This window comes from Rousettus aegyptiacus, unplaced genomic scaffold (assembly GCF_014176215.1).
Source record: "Rousettus aegyptiacus isolate mRouAeg1 unplaced genomic scaffold, mRouAeg1.p scaffold_m13_p_8, whole genome shotgun sequence".
NCBI classification, from domain to species: Eukaryota; Metazoa; Chordata; class Mammalia; order Chiroptera; family Pteropodidae; genus Rousettus; species Rousettus aegyptiacus.
Genome location: NW_023416311.1, coordinates 56,114,982 through 56,142,978, shown reverse-complemented (window position 1 = coordinate 56,142,978; position 27,997 = coordinate 56,114,982). Strand labels below are relative to the sequence as shown.

The following is a 27,997-nucleotide window of genomic DNA, read 5'->3' as shown; positions in this document are numbered from 1 at the left end:
TAGATAATACTATGTAGAGGCTCAATCCAGTACTTCAAAACCACATGATGATAATTCTAGAAAAAGGAAGATTAAAATGATCAAGAAACAACACAAAATTTTTATCTCAGAATTGAGGATTATGAGTGTAGAGTACAGATCAAAAGAAATCACCAAGTGCCCAACACTGATTAAAAAAAAAAAAACCCACCTAAACATAGGAAATTTTGTTAAAAACAATATGATTTATTTCTTAACACCAGTGAGAAGGAAAAGACATTCCCTAGAAGAGAACAAAAGGATTCAAAATCAGAATGGTACTGGACTTTTCAATTAAGCCACTGGAAGCTAGATGACAATGGAAACAAAGCCTTCAATTTCAGAATGAAGATGATTTTTGACATGGAATTCTATGTCTAGTTTAATCATTAAAATAAAGTGAACAAGTAGAATAAAAGCACTTTTTAGAAATATCAGGTTTTAAAATTTTATCTTGCATTTACTCTTTGATGGCTCCAGCAAAATGATGGAATATATCCAAAAGCAGGGGTCCTTAGATGCAGAAAATAGGAGGTCAAACATAAGAGAAAATCTAAGGGAAGTTCCAGGATGAGAGACAGGTAACAGGCTTAGCAAGTGACCAGCCAAGACTGGAACAAAATACTATAGAGTGCCAAAGGGGAGTTTTCCGGAAGAACATGAAACTGTACGATTATCTGATAAATCTGACCATTTGAAAAATTACTGAGAGGCCAATTAAGATCTGAATAAACAATGATAAAAGATAATAGAAAAAAAAAATCTAAGAACTTACTCATTCCATAAAAACAAAACTTGTAGCAAAAATGAAAAGCAACCACAGTACCTACTTGACCGAGCCATAAGCGATATGAAAGTAGTATCAATATTATAAAGCTTGATTGATATTTAATCCAAAACTGAAAGTGATTGATAAATCAAAAGACATTATAATTTTAAATATGGATATAGAGAATACAAGTAATATTAAAAGTATTAAGAGTGATTATATCTAGGGAACAGAACAAGTAAGGAAGGATTAAGAAAAGATAATCCTTATTCTGATATATGCCTTTTGATTTTACTTGACTAATTTTTCTCAGTTTTTCTGTGCTACATTCTGTATGCTGTATTCCTTAACACTAGCTTTCAACTTACTAATTCTCTCTTCAACTATGTCTGATAGCTGTATAACCTGATTCTTCTTTGTGATGAACCTTTTCTTCATAAAATTTTTTGTTTCTGACTATAAATTCACCTTCATTAGTGATTTACCTTGGGTTGTAAAGTGCTTTTATTGGTAGTTTTATGTTTGCTCCCACCTGGTGCCCCAGGAGTTCCATCAGTACAGAACCCATTTTTACATGAATTCATGTTGCTTAAGATTCCCATACTAAGCAAATTCAAACTGCAAATCCAAACCCACCTTTGGGTTAGGGTGTGTGGCTTCTATTTCCCAAGGGAGACTGTTTATTTACCTCCACCTGGCACCTCTGTCAAACCTCCTCCTTTCACCTCTGGGCCATGAACAGATCCTGCCCCTCCCCTCACCCCCTTCCCCCCTCCAAGAACTAAAAGGGCAGAAACTTCCAGGGCCTTACCTATATCAAAAGGCCTCAGCTTTATCTCCTGCCGCTTAGGCTCAAAGCTGTAATGTAGACCCTGTGTAGCCTACGGCTTATATTTCATAAGCTATCCCGTTCAAGTTGCCACACCACTCAGGGACTTATTGTGGTTTGAAGTTCTCTCTTATAGCCTGTCATTTAAAAATTTCTATCTTTTGAACATAATGAGGCATTTAATGCTTTAGTTGTTGCAATGTTTTATCCCTTATTTTTATGTGTATTTAGTGGGAGAAAGAAGTGAATGTTAATTAGCCCAGTCCACCATGTTATAGAATCCAAACTGTATAAATTAGATTGATAAAAATAACATTAATTTTTACAACCTAGATATAATATTGTAAAAATTATACTCAAAACAAGTAATATGGAATTAGGCAATTCTGTTGAATAATCCAGCTATGAGAAATTAGAAAAAATGTAGGCTCATTAATCGGACTTCTCAAAAAATTATTATAATTAGTCATTTTAAGTCATGTTGGATAGAAATTGCTTATATAGTATTTTGAAAGTATTCTTCATTATTTAAACTTCTACTTTCACTGATTTTATTATAAAACATTTTCTAGAACTTCTCACTCTCTGTTTTACTAATAAGCATACCTGCCTTCAAGATCTACCTTATCCATTATACCTACAGCCTGAGAAGTACAAATAAACCCTCAACTAGTCTAAAGAGTGTTACCTACATTCGTGGTCCTAGTGTAGTGCCCAAATTAGTAGCATAAACATCACCCGGGATATTTTCAGAAATGGAAATTCTCAGGCCCCAATCAGATCTTAATCAAAATCTGTAACTGAGATATGGTAATTTGTATTTCAAGTCTTCCAGATGATTCTGATCCAGAGTAAAATTTGACTTTATAGACCAACGGCTCCCAAATTGCTCTCCCTAAAACTTTTTGGCAGTACATCTCCATCAGTCAAAGCAGAAGAGGAAAGAATCAGTGAGGTGGCCAGGGTACAAAATTTAAGGAGGAACTCACTCTCAGGGTCCTACAAGTACTGCATAACCCTGAGAGTGATGGACTCCTTAAATTTGGCACCATTCATCCACCCCTGTAATTATAATTAAGTGACTTAATTTATGTGTCACCTACTTCCCTTGATCATTTTATAGAGACCAACTGAGATGCCTAAAAAGATAAATATGGGAAATGATCAAAGCAGAAACAAGTATGAGCAACTCTCAAACTGTAAAATCAGACACTGCATAATTTGTACTTGGCTATATGCTATACCATTTCTTACTCTAAGCAATATATTATGCAGTGAAGATTGTTAAATACTCAAAATATTAGCTATGGCAACCTCAGAAGAACTGTGGAAATTTATCTGATACGTACTATTCTCCAACGTAAAATTTTCATACTTTTTTTTTTATAATATAATTCTTTAGTATCTAAAATACAAAGATTAGAGTACCTGCAATTTTCAAATGGTGACCTATGGAGCCCCAGGGCTCAGGGAATAAATCTCAGAAGCTATTGAGGAGGTGGTTCCAATACCCACCCCAAATTCAACCAAAGCGGCTCCACAGATCTAAACATATATCATTTTTACAAAAACAGTCCACTTAGAGGCAGGGCTCTACTGTTTAAAAAAAAAAAGTTATAATCTTACGATGATATAAATCCAATTTTAGGACTTTTAATCTTATACTAAAAATATGAAAGAAATATAGCAGAAATGTTTATTTACAATACTGTGTAGAGATGATACTGTCTGACCTGAAAAATATCAGAATTTACTTCAGTTTTCATGTGAAAATTGACAGACCATGAAAAACATAGTAGTGGCTCCCAGCCTTTTGTAAACTATGGAAACCTTTCTTTAAATACAAATAGAGCTAATCTGATTAAAAAGTAAGGATGAGACAGCTTCTTTCTAACTATTAGTCTTCCTAAAATACCATCCTTCTTCAAACCATCCCTGCGCCTACAATGCAAATACAGAGCGGCCCTTGAAGAACTATCAGAGAAACACTACAAAATGGTAAAACCAAAGTAAGAAAATGACTTTATCTGGACTAAAAGGAAATATCTGTTTTAAATGTTCATCATGTAAAAAGTTACCACAATAAAGGTCATATTCGGTCGTAATAAAATAAAGAGAATGAAGTATATAAACTAAAAATTTCAAAGTACACAGCATGGTAACAACTAAATACGCTAAACACTAATGTATTCAGAAATCAGTTGCTTCCCTCTGTCCCCCCTCTGTCCCCCTACCACAAGGAATCATGAGTGAGAAAAGCAGAAAAAAAGTCAAGGCAATAAAATGTTATCACCAAAACACTATTCCTACTTTAAAGAACAAGATAACTAACTATTCTAATGTTACTTACAAACTTCCTCTCTCCTGTTTGGGCTATTAGGATAGTCTAAAGATGTTTGGTATGGCTTCCCATATATTCTTTTACCTCAAAAAACCTTATACGACAATATAATATTCAAGAATGGAAAAGGCTTAATTGATCTAGTAGCATGGACGATATAATTACATAAAGTATTTCACCAATCACTCAAAGGTAAAACATCTGATTTTCTTTACTAAATTATATTTTAAATATTCATTGTGATCACATTTCACATATAATTTTAAAATACACTCACGGGATCTATCCTAACCACAAACTGTGTCAAAAAGTTCATTTCACTATTGATATTCTGAAATATGAAACCATTTAAATAGTATTTATGTGAGTTATTTAAATCTAAACCTCAATTTATTTTAAGTTCTACTTAAAAAACCCACACTATTAAAGTTTATAACCAATCAAAAGTAATGCCTTTGTGTTCTTTGCATATCCGTGAAAACTGAAAACACAATTAACCTAAGAAATTCTATTTGCACTATTTTAAGGGTCTCAAAATCTATTAACAAAAATATTCTTTAGGAGTTTGGGTTGACCTTAATACAGTTAACCCTTGAACAACAGGCATATTTGAACTGTATGAGTCCACTTATACATGGATTTTTTTTAAAAAAAACATACAGTACTGTAGAGTATCTTTAGCTTATGATCTTCTTAATGACATTTTCTTTTCTCTGGCTTACTTGTAAGAATACAGTATATAAAACATATAAAAATGTGTTAATAAACCGATTATGTTATAGGTAAGGTTCTGGTCAACAGCAGACTAATAGTAGTTAATGTTTTTGGGAGCCAAAAGTTACATGTGGATTTTTGACTATGTGGGGCTCAGTACTTGTAACCCCTGCATTGTTTAAAGGCTAATTCTTTTAACATTCCAGAGTTAGCAGAATAGGGAACATATTACCTTTGATCACTGAGACCATCAGTGTATTAAAGAATTCCTTTCCAATTTCAATTACAAAAATGTAATAATATAGCTCTTATAAAGTATACATGAATTCATATATTCTTGAATACCATTACAATATTATGTTATACAAGATGCCACTTTATTTTTTTTTCTGAAGAAAAATTCTACTCACATGTGAAAGAAACCCACAGTTTGCAAAATTTGGCTATATGCTACAGAACTTGAGGATAAGACAGTAAAAATAAAAGTAGCCAAAACATGTAGATATAAAATGCTGAGTTACAAAAACAATTTCACTATTATAGGAAAGAAAACCTTGAAGACAATTTTAAAAAGACAATTTCTAAAAAGCTGGAATTCGAATAAGAATAAACTAATTCAGTATTATTGCAATTTATCATTTTGTATGAATATGTCTTAGGCTTAAGACATTTTATTTCTGCCTCTCAAATTTTTTAAAGAAAGAACAAAAAAAATTACTCTTCTGTTAAAGAATTAGAGATTAATTTAAAGATGTAAACTTCCTTTAGTTCCTAACTTCAATAAATTAGCTAGGGAAAGATTTACAAGAATTACAATATATTTTCCAGAAGCATTTCAATAATATTTATATAATAGTTTAAGTGCTATTTCATGTAATAATCACAAAATTTTAGAATCAAAAATATTCATTTCAAAGACATTATCTAAATTTTTGTACACTTAAGAAAATCATTTTGTTTTTTGTTGTAACTGCAAAATAATGCAGAATAAACTTTCATTACAAATAAATAATAACGATTTAAAGATAAGATCATGTTTAGGATATACTTTTGTAGAGACATCTCAAAATAATTTATCACACATAATGAAACAGCTATAAAATGTCAAAAATGAAATAAAGGAAATTGCACTTACATCCATAGCTCTCTTAATAAATGGTATCTGTGTGCCACTGTCCAGGTCTTCATTTATAATAAGCCTTCTAGCCCACTGACCTGCCCTGACAACACCACTACCATGAATTAAAACCATCAGTTTCTGTGGATTTGTCAAAGCATCCTCACTCATAAAGATAAAACTCTTTGGTTCACTCTCAGTGGCATCTACCTGTAATTAAAAAAAAAATTATAATAATAAATAAATGTTTTCTTATCAGGCATATACATAAATGAGAAAACAACTAATGGTTACTATAAATTATAAAATGGCTATAACAGAATTATAGAATTAAAAAAACTTTAAAATAAATTTAAAACATTCATTAGAGATTAACAATTACATGTATATTGGATAAGCAAAAAAAAATGACAGTAATTTAAATATAAATATATAAAAAGGAATATTAGAAGCATATGTCTCCCTATAATTATTGTTGTATATTTAGTATTATAGTATCTTATATATAAGAATAATTAATGTTTTAAATGATTCCTATTGTCTAGATACTATGCACAATATTTTTTAAACATTATCTCAATTAATCACAATCTTATTAGGTGGCACTATTATTATACTCCTTTATAGATAAAGAAATTGAGACCTAGAGAGTTTAAATAACCTTTCCAAGGTCACACAGCTATTAAGTTTATAATTCTATAAAGGAAGTATATTGCACCTAAAATACAAAACAGAAGAACCTTACTGGAGGATATGCCTATTGGAAAATCATATACTATTAAGCTTTTAAAACGTGGGAGAGAGAACCACTTAAAAATTTAAACACCTACTATTTTATGTAAATGGACTTTAAAATTTCATTCAGAGTATGAACATAAGATTATATAACAATTATTTTAAGAAGAAATATTATTTTTGTACTCTGATAGCCTTATTTTATGTACTGGTTAACTATAGTTTGAAAAGCAAATATTTCTATTCATCTTGATTGTACTTAATATTTAGGTTTAAGCTAGGTGAAGGATGGTTTAGATATGAAAGACTCAAAAGACCTTTAGGAAGGGATAATTATCCAACTTTTTATTACATTTGGCATGGCACCCACTGAGTGGTATTTAGCATCAACAGTGGCAAAGAACTAGGAATGGAAGCATTTGTACAGCCATGTCAGAGACAGAAGCTAAAGTCTTCATGGCCTGTAAAAGAGACGTCCTCTAACAGAGAGGGTCAGTCCACATGCCGTGGTTCTTCACTTCCTCAATAGTATATTCATACAATTATCAAAATAAAAAATACACAAAAACTCTGGATACCAAAAAATGCCCTGGATTCTAAATATTCCGAGTCACTACTCCTGGGAAGAGGAAAAAATTAAAATTCCTCTACTTCTAAAACAATCAGATTGGTGTCAGTAATAGATACTTAACCATTTGTGTAGACAGAGCACAGGGGACAATTATTTTAGCACAAATAACATGGCCAAAGGACTTAAGAAACAAACACCACCTTCTCAGTGAAGTCTCCCTAATCACTCCATTTAAATACCTCCCCAAAAATTCCTTATTCTCGTTCTCTGTTTTATTTTCCTCCACATCACGTCACAATCTAACATACTGTATGCTTTACTTTATATATTTGTTTGTAGATCTGTTTATTAACCATCTGTTCCTCCACTAGAAGGTCTGGTTAGGAAGACATGAACTTTTTGTATCTAGCTACATTCTCAATGCCTAAAAGAGACTGATACATTGTAGCTAGGCACTCTGTAAATAAAAAAAATAACAAACGTTTGGAATAAAAGAATTTATCAAGTATCACCAGTGAATTCCCTTAAATAAAAGGCATTTAACTAAATAATGCCTCCCTTAATTGGTTATAATATTTGTCTAGTTCGGAAAGCATATATATACTCAATATTAAACTAATGTATGATTATAAAGAATTTTAAAAGAACTGCACAATGCTAAGAATTATAATGAAGTAACTCTATCTTTATCATTAGTAATTAAGAATGCAGGAAGAGAGATATAAAGTGTAACAAAATCACATTAGCTTCAAATGCATGAGATGTCCAGAGTAAACAAATCACAATGATGACAGTGGGTACAACTGAAGTCACAAGGAAGAGAAGTGGATGAGAGATGGAAAACCAAATCTACATAATTCCCTTTTACCTAAGAACATTATATGAAAATAGAGGAATCACTCTGTTAAAGTGGCTTAAAAAAAAAAATATTGCAATAAAAAAAAGAAAAAAATTACAAAGCAAAGATGTCAGTATATAATAAAAAAGGCCACAGAGATTTTTAGTCATTAATTTACCAAAGAAGCACAAATGAAAGGGCGTCTCAAAGTCAGTGAAGCCTTAATGGAACCTGGCATGGCTATGGAAATGCACATCTGTTTACCTTAATGTAAAAACTTGTAGCTCTAGACTTTCCAGCAGAGGCTCCTGTTACTAAGGAACTCAAGTCAATTTTTTAAGCAATGGAATGTTGGTATTTGAAGTTTCACAGTAATCACTTTAAAAATAGAAGAGTACTTATTTTCATAAGGTAAAACTGTGTTTTTTATATTATAATGTTGTTCAAAGTTTTTTAAAGCGCTACAAACTAACATAGCCATGAATAAATGAAGTTTTACTTGAACATCCAGAAAAGTTGATTTAAAAAATATAAGAACATAAGAAAATTTAAAAAAAAAAAAAAGCGCAACGAAACTGATCAATGTAACAGTAATAATGATTAAGGAGTGAGAGTAATATTTGAACTGGTTATTAGCTAATATTTATTTTAATTTAACACAGAACTCTGATTTTGAAGCTGGTTACTATAACTTTTTATAAACTCAGTGCTAATTTTCAATAGTAAAATATCTATATAAATAAAGTAAATTTTCATTAACTTAAGTTTGAAAACAGCTGTTCCAAGGCCATTTATCCTCAAATAATAGTAATCCATTAAGTAGAGCTTTCATTAAAGAATACATACAATATAGGCCACTCCAGTGTACCACATGACTTTACTGACAAATCAACTTCAAAGACCAACTGGTCAGGGAAACTCCACCAAACAATTTTTAGCAGTTAACAATTTCTTTGGAGATGCTCATGAACCCACCAATTGTGATGTATATTTAAAAATGATTGAATAAACTGAAAGAAAATTTGTAGTAAAGTTATTAGTTCATGTATCTAGTATTTTCTACAAGTGTGACATACTACAATTAAGAATATTTTGTACCTATACATGTGAAATGGTGAGTAAACATGAGACATGATCAAGATCTTTATTATTAAATCACAGCCTTCCATAAAGTGCTATTATTTAAAAAAGAAACAAGTTTTTCTTTCCTTATTAAATAGATCAGCTATAAAACTAAACCTTAGCTCATCATAAGAAAACAACATTTGGTGGTATTCCTTTAGTAAAAAGAACTGTACCAAAAAAAAAAACAACAAAATAAACAAACAAGCAAGCAAACAAATAAACAAACAAACAAAAAAAAACACTCTCAATGCTGGCATCTACTGGGATCAAAAAGACCTCAAGAGAAAACTATAAGTTATAAAAGAAAAATTTCACAACTACATGAAATAGGTGATGATAATTTAAGGAGAGATTAATTTTCTAAAAGAAAAACTTTTTGTTTCTTTTTAGTTTACACAATCAGGGAATCTTTATTAAGCAAAATGCACATAACACTTATTATAGGTGTCACATAATGTAAAACCTTTATGCATATTAGCTTTATAGTCTAAACTTAAGAGGAAAATAATCAGATCAAAAAAACGAAGTCCTTCTAAATCTAATCTCAGGCTTTCTTTAGAAAGAATGTTAGTAAAACTTAATTATATAACACAATCTTTATGGCCCATTATCTTGTGATTTGTTCTGGAAATCTAGGGAATGGAAATGAGTTTAAAAGTTCCATGAAACTAGAAGTGTTATAGACTTAAAAAATTCAAAATTAATTGTGTTGTAACAATGAATTAATCTAGGGCTTTTTAAATTTCATTCTTCAAAAACTTGGAAAGAAGTAAAATTAACAAATGAGGAAGACTGGAGAAAGTGACAAAATTCTACATTGACTTTCCAGAAGACCAATTCCAGTAAACAGTTTTAGTAGAGTAATACACTAGACTTAAAATGAAAACAAAAACAAACAGTTTGAATCCCAAAAGGTCTTGTATATTCACACTCAAAAAGATTCTAAAATCTTGGTTTTCACGTATTTCTAAAGAAAGGAAGTTTCCAAATAAACAAAGGTTGGCCTAACTATTATATAGAATCATGTTTTATTCACTAGTACGTCACAAGCCCTTGGAGCAGTGCTTGGCACACTTAAATAAATATTTGTCGAATGAATGAATGAATAAATCATTAATAATGTGACCTGCACCTCAGAATATCTATACAAAATTAACATAAAATAGATTTCTTTTTTTAAAAATTGAACTATGGAATTAATGTTAGGATGAGTGGTATAAAGAAATCCTCAAACCCTACAATTCATAGTAAAGTAACGTACAATTTTAAAATCTGATGTAAAATTTCATGTAAACAAAATGATCTATATGTAAAGTTTTGTGCCTTAAATAAATAACTTACTAAGCCTTTCAGATTCATATATATCATAAAATCAGAGAGCTATCAGAGACAGAAAGATCATATAATCTAGTCTCACCATCACTCACATATAAGATTTCTATTTCTGCATTTGAAAGCCTAAATTTCATGTTTTACTTTAAAAACTAAAAAGCTTTTTTTTGAGAATTTGAGTCTGAGAACAAATTTCAAACTCTTTCCCTCTGAAATGGCAACATCTGCAAAATTTAAAAAACGTGTTCTGCCAAAATGGGAGGGAGCAGCGTTATAAAACAGGAAACACAGGCAATGACTCTCAGAATGTTTAGAGGAAATAACACAGAAATAAAACATATAATAGAAAAATCAAGAAATAAAGAGACAATGAATGTCTAATGCAACAAAAAGTTCATTTGTTTACTTCAAATAAATAAGTAAAAATCAACTATACCAATGAAATGAGAAAGAGTAGAGAAAAGGGTAGTCCTTTTAATTGTGTTATCATTTTTAAAAAAGACTGGAAATTAGTCTTTCTTTTCTTTACACTAGAGAGTATTACTTTTAAGAACTCTTGTGCACACAGTAAGATTAGATATTCTGACAGGCATTTAATATTATCTTTATCAATATCAAAATACTAGGACCTTAACATTAAAACTTATCACAGTTAACCTAAAACAAAAGTTTTCTTTGAAAATATTTTATTGAGAAACATAAACATTAAAAAAATTTATACTTACTGGAATAGAGATTTTTTTCAAATTACAATCCTTTTCCAGGAGTTCGTAAACATATTTTGTGATAATCTAGGTAGGAAAGAAATAACACATTAAGATCCAGTGTTATCCATTATCAAAATTCACATAAATTATTATAACTTATTGCTGTAAATTAGTATCTCTTTATCTTGGGATTTTTTAAGCTAAATTAAGGGACTCTTTACTTATAATGGTTTACTTCCTGTTACTGTGTGAATAACCACATGCCTTAATACTAAGGATTAGGACAAGTTAATAAAACTCAAAAACAAGGTCTTTTAATTTTTCAAAGCGATACTCTGTAAGCATATTTTCCTTTTTCAGTATTTTTAGAATTTGTTTCCCCTATAATTTCACTATAGATATTATATGCAATGGAGTACTTTCATGACTCTGAATTCTAACACCTCTTCTGTATTCACTAAATAAAGGAGGAAAAAGTCAGAGGTATTCTTAACAAAAAAGGAAAACTGGTCCAGCAAAGTCAGGCACCAGTTAGTATTAGTTTGTGGTAGGCAGAAACATGACTCCCCAAAGATGTCCACATCCTAACTCCTGGAATCTGTTAATATTACATGGTAAAGGGACTTTGCAGATATGATTAATGTTAAGAATCTGAGATGGGGAGATTATCCTGGAATATGGGTGGGCCCAAGATAATTACATAAATCCTTAAAAGTGGAAGATTATGGAAGAACAATGTGTCAGAAAGGTGCAAAGTGAGAAGGTCTTGACTGGCCGATGCTAGTTTTGAAGGTGGAAGAAAGAGAACCAAGGATCTGAGGAAAAAGGCCTGATTCGGGGCCTGGAGCACAGAAAATGCAAGGTAAATATGAAAAAAAATTTTTTTGTATGCCAAAAAATAAGAAAATACTAAAAGAGTGATGAATAAATGTTAAAAGAACATAAAACTAAATCTGGGACAGTTTAAGCATCAAAATAATAACTTCAATGGATTATAATCAATAAAATTCATTAAAATAAGAATCCAAGAGTCCATAATGACATAAATTAAGTAAAAATGAAAGAGGAAAGGAAGTTCTTTCTTATATCAGAATGCCAGCTAATGAATATAGAAGAAATGATGGAGTTAGAAAATCATCAATAGAAGCTAAAATTAATAGGTGGGAGTTTCCTAAAGAACATAGTCTCAAGTATCTTCCCTGAAATTACTGATTAACTACAAAGAGAGAAGTTGAGGATCATTCAACAACTGTCCTATGCTCCTCAAAAAATGTGAATGTCAAGAAATGTGAATGAAAGAAAGACTAGGGAATAATGGTTCCAGACTAAAGGAGAATAAAGAGACATGACAACTAAATGTAACATATGAAACCTGAATTTAATCCTGGACCTGAGGAATATCAGCTATTAAGTACATTACATGACAATCAGCAAAATTTAAACATGGCTTGTAGACTGGTAATAGTCAATATAAAATTTCATGATTCTGAATTGTACTGTAGTTATGAAGAGAATGATCTTAGGAAATATATACCAATGTATCAGTGGTAAAAGAGCATAATGTTCTAATTTTACCTTCGAATGGTTTAGGGAAAAATTATATCAGTAATGTATATGATTCCTTGTAATTATGCAACATTCAGTGTAAAATTATATACATTTTATAAAGTTATTTTAAAATTTCCCATACTGTACATATTCTTAGTTCAGGTGGTATTGACACTGTGTTTATTTCCACAGTATATTAATGGAAATGTAGCAGATAACAAACAACATGTGGTTTAATTAAAACATTAATTTCTTTAAATGTTACAAGAAGACCACAGCTATTCTTGGGGATAATTTTCATCCATTACTGCTTGTCAAAACCAAAGACTCACTGGAATGAGTTCTGTATAGTTTGCCATGTTTGTGCCTACGTTCGTCCTCCACCTAAAATTCTTTTAACTTCCCCCATTTTTCTCCAATTTCTCAAAAATCAATTCAAATGCTATTTCCTATCTGAAGTTTTCATTGATCCTGCCAATGACTTTGTGCCTTTCTTATGACACTTAGCATTCCACCATGATGACCTCACATTCTCATTTGCCTACTGAACCTACATCCTACTTTATTGTAGCATCAACCACATTGTAGATGAACAATACATGAATGATGAATGAAAAAGAATTGGTAGCATTTGTGAACATATGGTATTTCAGTTTATAAAAAACTATAAATAATACATTTAAAAATATTCAAAATAAATTTTTGTATTGAAAATAAATTCACAAGTTTAAACATGAAACAACATAACACAATATACAACGAGAAGTCTTACTCCCACCGCTGTCCTCCACTGTGTGGCCCTTCACTCTTCTCCGTATTGGTAATCTTACTATTTAGTTTCTTACACACCCTTCCAGTGTTTCTTAGGGCTGATATAAGCAAATAAAAATCTATTATTTCTCTCTTTCTTAAAAAAGACAGTATACTCCACATGCTGTTGTTGCACAATGTATTTTTATCATCAGATTCTCTTTCTTATAACAGACTAAATATACTGTTACCTTATCATCTTAAAATTGATACTGATGATCTACTGTCATAGTAACAAAGAGCTCTTTATTCTTTTTTATTAGTCATAGCATTCCACTGTGTGGATGTACCATAGTTTAATAAATTTTAAAAAATATTTAATGTTCTCCAAAAATATTCACTAAGAAAAACATATATAACCTTAAGCACTGTTTATTAAATCCTATGTAAATTAAATTTATGCAAAATTATTACCATGGGACTTAGAATCATGTAAAATAAAGATTCACCCTGTAAGTTAGCTAATTATTTAAAAAAGAATAAGACATTTCCCTCTGAATGTCCCATTTATCAAAATTCTACATTCTGTCCTAGTTCCCTCCAAGAAGGGATGGAGGAAGGGTAGGTAGGAGAGGAGGGTGAGACAGATGAAGGGAGGAACACAGGGAAAGACAGAAGAAAAAAATATAAAATTTCTTAATAATTAAGGTTTAATATTATTCAATGTCGGTTTGGCTAAGCCTAAAAGGGGTCCTCTAGCATCTTACATAAAGAAACTGTGCTGTGAATGGCAATGAGTTGTCTAATTAGAACCAAAGAAGATTTACACTGGGTGTATGTCCTCTTAAGTCAGAACTACAACTTAAATTTTACTGAAATCTTCTCCATCTCATCCCTATTTTTCTCCTTAAAACCTTTTATACTTCAGTCATAGTGGGAACATTATAACCTTTTAAAGTCTTTTGAAGTAAGTGCTTTTTCAGCGTATCTTTGAAATAAAATTCATTTCTCCAACTTTCCATTAGCATTCCCTGGAGTGCTAGTCTATATCCCCAGCTGTCCTTCATTTATATAAGTTTCAGATCACTTGCTCTCACATTTTCCTTTTACCTACTTTAAAGAAGAGTCCTTATTTTAAGCCATCCTTTATTCCCAATAACCAGATTCTTAAACAGCTTAAGAGAGATACAAGACTGTAAATGTATCCAACTAACTACAGATATCTCCTCGTACTGACTTCACAGGCACCTCAAATTCAATATGTTCCAACTGGATTAATCTACATATGTCCAAACTTATTTCTCCTCCAGTGTGTTTTCATCTGCTCCATAAACGGCACTATGGTCAACCAAATTTCTCAAGCCACAAGCCTAAATGTCATGATTCCTCTTACATATGTCCTTTACAATCAATCAAGTCCCTCAAGCTAATATTGGAAATCTCCACATCTCTCTATTTCCACTATCACCATTCTAGTCCATTCTAATCTATCAACAGGTATTATTTCTTCTTTGGATTGCTTCTGTAGCCTCCTTCTGCTATATCTGTGGCAGATCTTCCTTTGGATCAGTATCTCCTGATGGCAGACATATACTCCTCTAAAAATACAAATCTAATAGCTTCCCAGTGCTATAAGGCCTCAATCCTTAAATTCAGCAAGGCCTTACCAGATCTGGCCTCTGCCTACTTCTCAAATTTCATCCCATACCACTCTTTCTTCATTATCTGTATTGTGCAGCCATACTGACTTTCCTTTAAATTTTCACATGTATCAGGATCTTTTTCATCTCAGAGCCTTTGCAAATGATCTTGCATTGCCTGGAATGCTCATCTCATTCTTTACTTATCCACTCTTAACATCTTCTTTGCCTGGCATCCAGCCTATCCTCAAGACATAGTTAAGAATTCTGTATTCCTCCTTGCTGACACTTGGATTACTAATGTCTTTCCCAAGGTCTATCTTTGCTGCTAGAATTTAAGCTTTTGGAAGAGAAGCAACTATATATCTATTTGTCTTGGGCTGACTGTCTAAGGCCTAATTCATGTAATGGCAACAAAATTTTTTTAAAATAAACAACAGTAATAATAAGAGCAAACAGAATAGCACTCATACTGACATAAGTCCCTTTAATAAATCTTTAATTTTTGTAATAACCCTATAAAGTAGGAAACCAAAGCATTTGAAAGGTTAGATGATCCACCCATGGTCACACAGCTAAATAAGCCACAGAGTCTGAATTCAAACCTAGGCAATCCCCCTCCCTGGGAGTCCAGAATATATTTTCTGAACTCATGTGATATATTCATTTTCCACGTTACGAAGTCCATAAATAAAAATGTCAAAGGAGAGAGGAATGTAAAACTGAAATTAAAGGGTTATTATTAATCTAATACCAGCAGGCAAGAACAGAAACAAAAGAGAATGTTCAAGGTAGGTAAAGTAAAGAGTCATTTTAATTGCTTAAGCTAGGCTTTTTTTTTTTTTTTTTTTTTTAATTTTTTAGGCGAGGGAACCCTTGGTTGACCTCACAGATTGCAAGAACCTTGTCAGTTTATAAGCCCTTATTTTTTACTTTTTATGCCTGCAGCACCTGGTCTTCCTAGATGGTCTCCCAAGTACTAACCAAGCCTGACCCTGCTTAGCTTCTGAGATCAGATGAGATTGGGCTTATTTAGGGTAGCATGGCCAAAGACTAAACTAGGCATTCTTAATTTGCTCATAGTGATGAAGTCAATAGACTGTTCTTAGAATGTTTTTTTTAAAAAAAAAACATTAATAAAATATATAAGATTACAAAGGAAACCAATTACACTGGAGTCAAGTTGTCCAATATTTTTTAAAAACCAAATATGTGATATATCGTAATGTGTGCCCTTCCTTATTAATGTATTTTAGGTATATCCAGAACTATTATATCATATAAAAACATCACTGATTTCTACCTGTGACAAAGTCAAAAGACTACTAATGCTACTATTTTTTATGCCTACATTTATAATTAAAAGAGATTCAGGTTATCAGTTAGTAAAAATAAAGATGTAATTATTATCCCATTGGGGTTCACAGACCCTGTACCTAAATCCTATGCCCCTGGATTAAGAAATACCAGGCCTAAGCAGCATCACCTGGAACCTGCAGAGCCTTTCTATATCCTGCCCTGGCCCAAAAGAAAAAAACAGTCTGACCAGGATCTTTTCTAAGATGTACACTATAAAAAGCACTACTTTGATTAATTTCCTGGCTATATAAATTTATATGACTTTAGTTTTAATATTGGGTATACACAGATAATTTGGAATGAAACACTAGAGTCCAATTTTTCATGTTTATAATATCAATATCTGTGTTTCAAAACCAAGAAGAATGAAGATCCCATGATTACTGAACTCCGGCACTCATCACAACACCATCACTGTGTTGGACATCTGAGTAAAGAATTTCACTAATTTTTCATGATCTTTTCCTCTTCTCACTCTGTTAAAGTAAACATTTATAAAAATTATCTCAAAGGCAAACACATGTTTGAATGACTCTGTATTGAATTTTATTAACATACTCAAGGAAACACATTATAGTGCACACATCTAAGGTAGACAAATACGAGAAAATAAAAGGTTTAATAATAGATATTAGTAAATGAGAAAAAGAAACAAGCTATAAATTAGACATCATACATGCAAATATTAAATTTCCTATAAATGATTTACTCTAAGGAAAAACACTTACATAGAGAGTGAGTACACTGATAAACTCTAGCCTTTGCTATGCCATCTGAATTTGTGAAACAGATAATATCAACGACTGTATTACAGATTAACACTTTGTCTCTATCTTCTTTCAAATCAAGGTAAGGACTATTACCTACAGTGATGGCAGGAAAAAAAGATGCTATATTCGTCACTCTCTTTTTACCTTTCCACATGGAGAGTTTTATCAATTTAACAAGAAAGTCTTTCTTGAGCTAGAAAAGAAGACAATTTTATTGAACATAATAGTGTGGATTCTACTGGGAAGCACTACTATGATTGGCTATCTTATTAAGTCAAGAATTACTCTTTCATAGCCACTCCCACTGAGGGAGAGGAAGAGAAGTTTCCTCCAATTCTCTTGTTTCCACTACATTATAAGCAAAAAAAAAAAAAAAAAAAGAAAAAAAGAAAGAAAAAAAAGAAACGAATTGTTGTATTTTTAGCTTCCAGCTATCCAGAGTGGAATTACAGTCATGCACTGCTTAATGATGGGGATATGTTCTGAGAAATGTATCATTAGGTGATTTCATTGTTATGTGAAAATCATAGAGTATACTTACATACACAAACCTAAGTGGTATAGCTTACTACATACCTAGGCTACATGATATAGCCTGCTGCTCTTAGGCTGTAAGCCTGTACAACATGCTACTGTACACAACCACACAAGATTAAATCAAGAACAAGAAAAAAAGGTGTAATCAAGAGACAAGGTAAACACGAGAAGTGTGAGGCTGCTGCTGGCATAACATAGCATGTTTTACAGTACATTTTTTTCAATAACTCAAAAGAGTACACTCAACACTAATGATAATAAGTATAGTGTAGTAAATACATAAATCAGTAACATAGTTATTTGTCATTGTTATCAAGTATTATGTACTGTATACAATTGTATGTGCTATACTTTCGTATGGCGGGCAGTGCAGTAGGTTTGTTTACACCACCATCACCATGAACACAAGAGCAATGTGTTCTGCTATGAGCTTATGGACAGAGAAGACATTACTAGATGATAGGAATTTTCAGCCTCATTGTAACCTTATAGGACCATTGTCATATATGCAATCTATTGCTGACCAAAATGTTGTTTTGTGGCACATGACTATACTAGTATTTAGATTTGCCTTCTTCCTATAAACAAATAGACAATGTATAAAATATATTAAACTGTTTTCAGAGAGTAGAAAAAAGATAATATAGATCTGTGATCCTTAAGAGAAGTAACAAAGAAAATGAACTCCATAATCACCTGGGCTTTCTACCTACAGGCAATTTCTGGACTGTGGCCATGGAGGAGGAACCCAAGCAGAAACCAGTGGCCTCAATGAGTTGAGGAGAAAGAGACTGGTGTTCAGGAAAACGGAGGCAACTGGCAATTGCGGGGCACAATACCAAAGATAAGGGAGTTATGCGGAAAAAGAGCTCTGTGAATTCTACTTAGGAGTTCCTTTAAAAGTCTTTAATTAAGTTGTATGTTCAGGAAGAAACTTTCCAGAGGCAAGACTAAGAAAACTACTGAGACAAAAAAAAGAAAAAGAAAAAAAATACCGGAAGGTTTAAAGGTGAACAATTCCAAGAGCTTATACAGGGTTCAGAGATATTCAAGCTCAAATCAGTCAGAAAGGCTTCACTGAATAATCAGAGTATTCAACCCCTGACAAAAATCATGCCTCCGAAAAGAGGTAAACTATTCCTAAAACAATAGCTACTATCTAGATCTATCTTAGCAAAGCTTTAAAACAAATCACAAATCTACAAATGATCAAGCTGTTCCACAGTAAACTTAACTGCTGCCAAAACAAGTTCATCATTGTTTAAAGGGAGGCAATGATATTCAGACACTCACCAATATAATATTTGTAATGTCCACTATCCAGTACAAATTACTATAGACATTCATACAAACAGGAAAATGTGATCCATAATGAGAAATCGTGAGTAAAAACAGATGTAGAAATGATAGAGATAAAACTAGGAGATAAGTGCATTAAGCCAACTATTATAAAAATGTTCAAGGATATAAAGGAAAATATAAATACAATAAAAGAAACGAATTTAAAACAACCCAAAATGGAACTACTCAGAACTGAAAAACACAATATCTGAAATAAGAAATTCAGTGGATAGGTTTAATATCAGATTAAACACTGCAGAAGAATAGATCAGAGAAAGGGAAGATAAAGCAACAAAAGCTATCCGAAATGAAAGAGAAAAAAATTGAAAAAATGAACAGTGCCTCAGTGACCTGTGTGACAATGACATACATGTACAGGAAGTGAGGAGGGGAAGAAAAATATTTGAAAAAATGATAGATAATTTCTAGATTTGAAAAACTATAAATCCACATGTCCAAGAAGCTCAATAAAGAAGATAAATATGAAAAGAAGAAACTCAAAGTACATTCATAATCAAATGGCAGGAAACCAGTGACAAAGAGAAAGTCTCAAAAGCAGCCAGAGGAAACAACATATGCACAGAATGGATCAAAGAAAAAAAAAATACCACTAATTTATCATGAAAAATACTACAAACCAGAAAAAATGAGGAAACATCTTTAAAGTAATCCAAGAAAAAAAAAAAAATATCCCATACCTGAAATTCTACATACACTGAAAATATCCATCAAAAAATGAAGGTAAAACAAAGACCTTTCCAGACAAACAAAAGCCAAAAAAAATTAATTGTTAACAGACTGGTACTAGAAATATTATGCAGTGTTCTTTATGCTAAAGTAAATTATTCCAGATGGAAATCCTGGTTTAGGGAGAAATGGAACTACAATGTTATAAGGCTTTAATGTTGTATGTGAAATGGCATAATTTTACTGAAGATAAACTGTGATAAGTTTAAGATGCATATTGTAAACCTGATAGCAACCATCAGTAAAAAGTAAAACAAAAAGGTCTAGTTAATAAGCCCAAAGAGGATGTAAATTGTATTACTAACAAATATACAATATATTCAGTTAGATTTATTACTTTTAGCTAACGTTTTTCTTATGAGTGAATGGATAAACTTCTATGGAAGACTGTAATACACACTGTTTGCTTGTTTCTTTTTGCACAAACATTAATTATAAGGTTCTCCATGTACAAAAATTAAATTAAAGGACCTCAGAATACAGGCATTATAGAAATTCAATAAACACTATTATGCCAAAAAACAGAATAGTTTCCTTAGATAAAATAGATGTTTACAACTTAAAGGATGATTTTTATCAAGCCAATCTGACAATATCAAAAGAAAGGGAATCACCAAATTTTAAATTAAGATTCAGAGCTATAAATCTTTTTCCGGTATATGAGACTATAACGATTCATTTCTAAAACGACTTAAGGCATTTAAAAAATGGATTTCATTCTAGAAAACACCTAACCGGAGAAAAATTGTTTCTACTTCTACTATCCATATAAAAACAAAAACACCTTTCCAAAGGTCCCCACACAATTTCGAAAGGTAAACTCTAAAGACATGTATATATTAGAGTTTAATGAATATGTGCTAGAGATTAGTTGTCATTAAAGTACGAAACTTCTTAAACTGAAAAAATATCTTACTATCTTGCCTTGATGAAAGCAAGCAAACAAAAAAATTACCTTAAATATATAATACACAACTTCAGTGATATCTGAAAGCTATTCTATTATATAAAATATTTTGCTTTGGCGAGCCTCACCAGCTGGTAGCGTTTGCCCAGAGAGACAGCTGTTTTTCAGTTTCCTTATCTCAGCACGTTTCCAACTGTCAGTTCTAACTTATGCAATCCCACAGTGACAGAATACTTTAAGAAAAATGGCTCATTAACTGTAAATCTACGAAGTCCACTCTCTTCAGTGAATTCAAATTAAATCCACAGACTTGCCAGCTCATAACAGAATTCCCCACACATTTTTTGTTGTTGTTCTTTTGCATAGCAGACTTAAAGTAAAATATTCACGCCATCTACTATAAAATCTTTTGCTCAATCCTATAAATGCAATGACATAAAAATGTTAGTGGAAGTCTATCTTCAAAAAGTATGAATTACAAAGCTATTTTAATAAGAACTTCCAAATTCTTTCACAATGCAAGTGGCTTGCCATTTTGCAGAGAGACTAGTTTTGATAACAAAGTTCAAATTTAAAATGTACGATAAGTTCTTAGAAAATTCCCAGTAAGAATTTAAGAAGAGAATGACCATACAGGCCTATCTATATTAATCAGATGAGATAATGCATATTTTAAAAGCTTTAAAAAAAGAAAACCAGTTTTTAAGTATATTTTTACTACTGATACTAGTAAATCACCTTTATAAATTATTTCAAAAGGATTAAAGCAAAATAATAAGCATGGGCCACCTGAGGCAGGGTGCATATTGAATATATGTACACCAAGAGTGCATCGCTGGGTGATAATCACAGTAGTTCAAGAAATTGGAAACCTTGTACATTGCTGGTGGGAATGTAAAATAGTACAGCTACTATGGAAAAACTGTATGAAGGTTCCTAAAAAAGTTAAAAATAGAATTACCATATAAGCCTGCAGCCCTATCCTGGGTACATATCCAAAAGAACGAAAATTCGGATCTCAAAGAGATACCTGCACACCCATATTCAGTGTAGCATTACCACAATAGCCAAGACATGGAAAGAACCCAAATGTCCATCACTGGATAAATAGCTAAAGAAAATGTGGTACATACATACGATGGAATATTACTAAGCCTTTAAAAGGAGGAAATTCTGCCATATGTAACAACATGTATGAAAATGGAGGATATTATACTAAGTGAAATAAGCCAGTCACAAAAGGAGAAATACTGATGATTCTATTTATATGAAGTATCTAGAACAGTGAAACTCAGAGAAACAGAGTAAAATGGTAGTTGTCAGGGGCTGGGGGAGGGGGAAATGGGAAGTTGCTATTCAATGGGTACATAGTTTCGGTTATGTAAGATAAATTTAGTTCTAGAGATCTGCTAAACAACATAGTGCCTATGGTTAATGATACTGTATTGTGCACTTAAAAGTTTTTCAAAAGGGGAGATAGCGCCATAGTGTAGTGGTTAGCACGTCTGCTTTACCTGCATGAAGGTCCTGGGTTTGTGCCCCAGGTGGAGCCACGAGGAAAGGGTAACATCCATAGGTCAGGGGTGGAAATGGAAAAAAAAGTTTGTCAAGAGGGTAGAGATCATGTTAAGTGTGTGTATATGTATGTGTGTATATATATAATTTCATAGCCCTGTCCCATATCATTACAAACATGAAAGATTTGTTGGGACTAAAAGAAACTTCTGGAGAAGTTGGGTATGTAGTGATTTGAAGACAATGTCACAGAAGCTATGGTCCCTTCTTCATTTTCTTCCAAATGCTTTTTCCCAAATAGATACATAGTGCTTTAAGAATTATTAAATATGTGGAGAATAAGTCTATTCTCTGCCAATTACAAGGATATTTTTTGACTAAGACTGTTAGCCAACATCACTTTTGACACTATTCAGAAACTATCACTAATTCGAAAAGATGTGAAAGTTTAAATCTAGTAACATATTACCTATATCCTTATATCTATATCTACCTACCTAAATGTACATATACAAACATGCATACATGAATATACTGTCTAGGTATTAAATAAGTTTCTGTCCTCAGAAACAATAAATGAACAACGGTTTCCCCACAGATATACACTATTTTTAAAATGACATAGTAAATATAGACAGATATCTTTATAAAAAAAGTAGAACAATGAGCAGCAACCTTTTTAAACTTAGAAGAAGTGCATTGTTTACGGACTAAAGCTTGTATGAAAATGAAGACAGCTAGAATGTTTAACTGGTTCTAAAATTTATGGGATTGCTTTGTGCTACTGAGGTGCCTCAAATAAATTCTCACTAGTTCAAAAATCCAAGTCAGAATTCTTGCACTGGTCCCTATAATGTCTCAAATAAAGATCATTCTGCATTCAGAGATCTACTTCAACTGTTCTATAAGCATTGACTTCCAATGTTATATATATTATGACCTTAAAAAGAAAATGTTTTCCTAAAATTAACTTTTTCTGTTTAACCTCTCTTTTTTATTCAAGCAAATGATGCCTTGAAAAGGTTCCTCACTTACAAACACGTAAATTTGTTATTATTTTTAAAGAAATAGTTATACTCTGAGATATTTAGTAATATCCTGTTTGAAAGCACACAAAATATTCATAACCCTCTACATAAAACCTTCTATCCTGATTATGGCGATAAATATAGCATTACTCAATGTGAAGCCTAATTCTTGCTCTCTGTCAGATAGTTTACTCAATCGACAAATGTTTCTTGAGAAGCTGCTATGTGCCAGTCATTGATCCAGGCACTGGGGGAATAAAGAATAAGACAGGTATCTACTCTCAGAAAAGATAAGAAAAAGTAAACAAATAAATAGGATAACTATTACTTCACAAACTATACAATTCCTGACTTATTCTTTCATTTCTAGTTTCTGTGTGCTAGGTAGACTGCCAGATGTTTTCACTTCCCAGCTGAGAATATGCTATCTTTTTCTTTAATATCGCTACCAAATAGATATTACTAAACAGAAGTTGTTTGAGCAACTTGTTGTCAGGGTTCAAAACATGTCTAGCTCACCAAAATTAGGATTTAGCAAACAATTTTTTTATCTGATACACTGGTTGTGTCCTTTAGTTGATTTTAACATTGGCATAGCATGAAGACAATTGTTCCAGGAGCTAAGTACAGATGAACCCTGAATATGTTTTTTAAGAACCTCAGTATAGCTTCAACTAGTTATTTGGTATTCAACAAGATATTTTAGTACTCTAAGCAAAGATAAAAAGTATGCACAATCTTTTCACATAATATAATCTACATATTTCTTAGCAATCAAAACCCACATTTAATCCTAGGTTTGGAAAACCTAATGCCTGTAAATGTTTTCACAAACTGGTCTTCCTTCCTTCAAGTTACAGCTGCTCTATCTTCTAGAAAAAGTTACTCCTGTAAAAGTAGTTCAATATCCTTGAAATATATGATTTTCTAATTCAAAATTTGAGACCCTCATGCAGTCAGTTAACCTCTGCCTAAGGCTATTTCACTTGTAAAAATGAACAAACATAACTCTCTTCTCTGGAAAATATTTTAAAATCAACTTATATTGTCAATGACTTAAAATAGTTTTTGTTGAGGTATTCCATAAAATTTTGAATAGTGTTATTTGACCTCAAATACTCACTCTGAATAAATTAAGTTCCATAATTGTTTCTAAAATCAATATCACATTACGAAATAATCAGAATCCCTCTGTTCCGTTCAAACAGTTCACAAACACCCAAAAAGAGATACCCAGTGGTATATGTGTCTATACACATACAACACATATGAATATGGATGTGTGTGGATGCATAAGTGCATCCCCAAAGGAAAAAGTTCAAGGAACAATTTGTGCAGTCTCTTCTTTAAAAATCAGAAAAAAAAAAAAAAGAATCCACAAAACTGACAAATTCATGAAGAGGAATAAAATAAAGAGTGTAATGAGAAGTCCCATCTGCCTATGACATAATAGCCAAGCATGAGTTTTTAGAATCTTTTCCCTTTAACTAATTTAACAAAATGTTCTTAAAACCTAGAGAGTATTGAGATAGGGATGTGATGGCGGCAGGGGAGGGGGTATCAATTAGCATATATTTTGGAAGTCAAATATAGTTTATCTTTATTGGTAATAGTAGAATTTACCCTAATTTTCATTTCTAATATTTCTAAAATCCTAATCAATGTTGAGGAAAGGAAGAAATAAATAAAAAGATATATGAACTTAGAACAAATCCATCCTTCTTCTGGCTCATGTAAGATATATTTGTAAAATATTTGCATGTAAAAACAAACTGCATATATTGCAAACTACATTTCATGCAAAATATACTTTGCATTAAATACCTACCTGAAAAGATTTTTCTTCCAGAGCACAGAAAGATAAAGATTTAGTACAAAAGGACATTGGCTCAGAACAACATACCAGATGAACATAAAAGGTTAATTTTAATAATCAAATTCATAATTCATCTAATCTAGGAAATGCCAAGAAGAGTTTAAAGAGATATTCCATTTAACATGAACTAATGCACCAACTGTCAGTAACAGTGAAGATGACTAAATGATTCTGAAATACAATATGCTTGTGTTTAATGACATCAATAGACATGTAGGAAATTTACAATAGATTATTTGCCCAGTTACTGTAATGCTTGTAAAACCATTACTAGGCTACAAATTCTAGTCTACTTTTAGAACTGCTCATGATCCAAGAAAAGAAAAAAAAAAAATAACATAAAACATATTATTCTTTTCTTAGACAGGTAGATTTCAGTGAAAATACAATTTTAAGAATGTTATGCTTTTGTTTCTGGCACAGAAAAACATCTCTAAGCATTATTCATATTATTTCTCTCCCCTAAAGTTAACATACTTTAATGCCATATGGGCACAAATTTACTTCTGTTCATTTAAACTTGCAATTAAACTTTATAACATAGAAAACTGCTAAAGTAAAATAATCCCATTCCACTGAAAGGCTTTTTTTTTTTTTTTTTTTTTCTAAAATAACATGGGTGATGTGCCAAATGGCTGGGGTGGTAGCTCATTATACCTTCAGAAAGAATCCAAGTTTTAGGCTTATCTTGCATTCTCACACGTAGCAGCAAACCTTGGAGTGCTATCAAGGGTTAGAAAGGGCAGATCAAATGTTTGAATTGAGTGAATCCATTCACAGGGCATTGGTTGTTTACTAATCTAATGAGCAATGGAGTAGTAATCTATTGATCAATGCATTTTATTGTAACTTTATTAAATAACAGAGTCCCTTATATCAAAAATATTCAAACCATTTCACAGAAAGAAGCCCTTGTGCTGCCCAGAAAATGTTCCTATTTTCTTTTATCTATGTCAACTCTTTTAAAACCATGAAATTCCATTTTGTGACTAAACTGAAAGAAATTACTTGTAAAATTCTGATGTATAAGGGAATCGGAAAGCTAATATACTTTAAAAGAAGTAAGCACCCAGACCTGGTCCAGCATATCATTAATCCTAAATATATGTTCATAAAGTGGGTACACAAGAAGATAAGGAATCCCCAATTATAGTAGGAAGTCCAAAGAAAGATTTCTAAGGAATCAGGCAGAAATGGGGGTGGGAGAAGCAGACCTGGACATATAAAATAACATTCTCCACTGTTTCTTTAGTATCAACAATGGTAAATTTTTTACTCCATACTTGTTTGAATACTGTTTTTATGGCACTTAAATTATTTTATGTTAATAACTGTACACAAATTCCAGCTGCCGGCACCATGACAAATAAGCCAAAAAAATAGATCGAATTCAAAAGCAAAAATAAATACTTCTTTTTCAAATTGAAATGTGGTCATTAATTCAATTACATTAATCAACTTGATATAAAGCGTCCACAAAAAATCTATAGCTAACATTATATTTAATGGTAAAAGACTAACTTCTTTCTTCCTAAGACTGGGAACAAAGCAAAGATTTGCGCTTTCAACATCTTATTAAACTCAGTACTGAAAGTTTTGGCTGGTGCAATAACACAAGATAGGAAATTAAAGATACACAAATCGGAAAGGTAGAAATAAAACTGTCCCTATTTGCTGACAACATGTTTGTTTACAAAGAAAATCCCGAAGAATCTAGCAAGAAAAAGTAAAATTCTAGTACAAATAAGTGAGTGCAGCAAGGAACACAAGATACAAGATAAACTTACAAAAATCAATCGTGCTTATATGTATAGCATATGAAAATACAAATGCTAAAATAAAATATATTGTACCATTTACAACCACTCAAACAAATGAAATACTCAGGTGTAAAATTAACAAAATGTGTACAAAACTTGTATGCTGAAAAGTATAAAAAACTGATGAAAGAAATCAAAAATATAAAGAAAGGCAAGACATACTGTGATCATGTAAGACTCAATATAATAAAGATGTTGATTTTCCACCAATTGGTAAGTAGGTAAATGCGATTTCTACTTAAGTCCAAGCAAGATTTTTTTTAGATAGAGACAAGATTATTTGTAAATATATATGAAGAGGTAAATGAACTAGAGCAGATAAAATAACTTTGAAAAAGAAAAATAAAGTGGGAATGATCAGTTTACCCAATTTCAAGGTTTATATAGCTACAGCATCCAAATAATGTGGTACTGGCAGAATGACAGACATACAGATCAATGCAACAGAATAGAAAACTCAAAAGTAGACATACAGATATATGTCGATGTAAATTTTGAGAAAGGTGCAAAAGTAGTTCAATAGAAGAACGATAGTCTTTTCAACAAATGGTGTTGGAGTAACTGAATATCTCTAGGCAAAAAAAATGAACCTCAACCTAAGTCTCACACCTTATACAAAACTTAATTCAAAATCTGAAGTGTAAAACTATAAAATTTTTAGAAAAAAAAAAAACCATGGAAGAAAATACTCAGGATGTAGGACTAGGCAGAGTCCTTAGATTTTACATCAAAAACATGATTCATAAAAAGAAAAAAAAAAAAAGATAAGCTAGACCTGTTGAAAGGATGAAAAGACAAGCTATGGGGCTGAGACTATCCAATTAATTCTCATCATTCATGGAAGTTATGTTCTATAATTTGTCCATGAATAGTGAATTAGGTAAAATTAAAATACAGATTCCTGCAAGCCTTTGGTAACAACATTATCATCAACAGATTAATATATAAACTTGTTTTATGTGTTTCTGTTTATAGTCACGTTACTTACATATTGATTCATTACCAATGAACTCATGCCCAATAGCACTATAACTCATGCCTGCACAAAGCCCACCGAACACAG

General features: G+C 31.7%; 1 protein-coding gene across 2 annotated transcripts in view; it reads right to left on the bottom strand.

Moving 5' to 3' along the window:
* FAM172A (family with sequence similarity 172 member A) overlaps nt 1-27,997 on the bottom strand; it is a 352,017-nt gene that overhangs the window by 266,384 nt on the left and 57,636 nt on the right. For both annotated transcript variants that reach the window (XM_036225594.1, XM_016164963.2), the window contains 2 exons: nt 11,115-11,180; nt 5,807-5,998 (listed from right to left, as the gene is read on the bottom strand). In XM_036225594.1, coding sequence (XP_036081487.1) covers nt 5,807-5,998; nt 11,115-11,180 — 258 coding nt within the window. The remainder of the gene's footprint in view (nt 1-5,806; nt 5,999-11,114; nt 11,181-27,997) is intronic.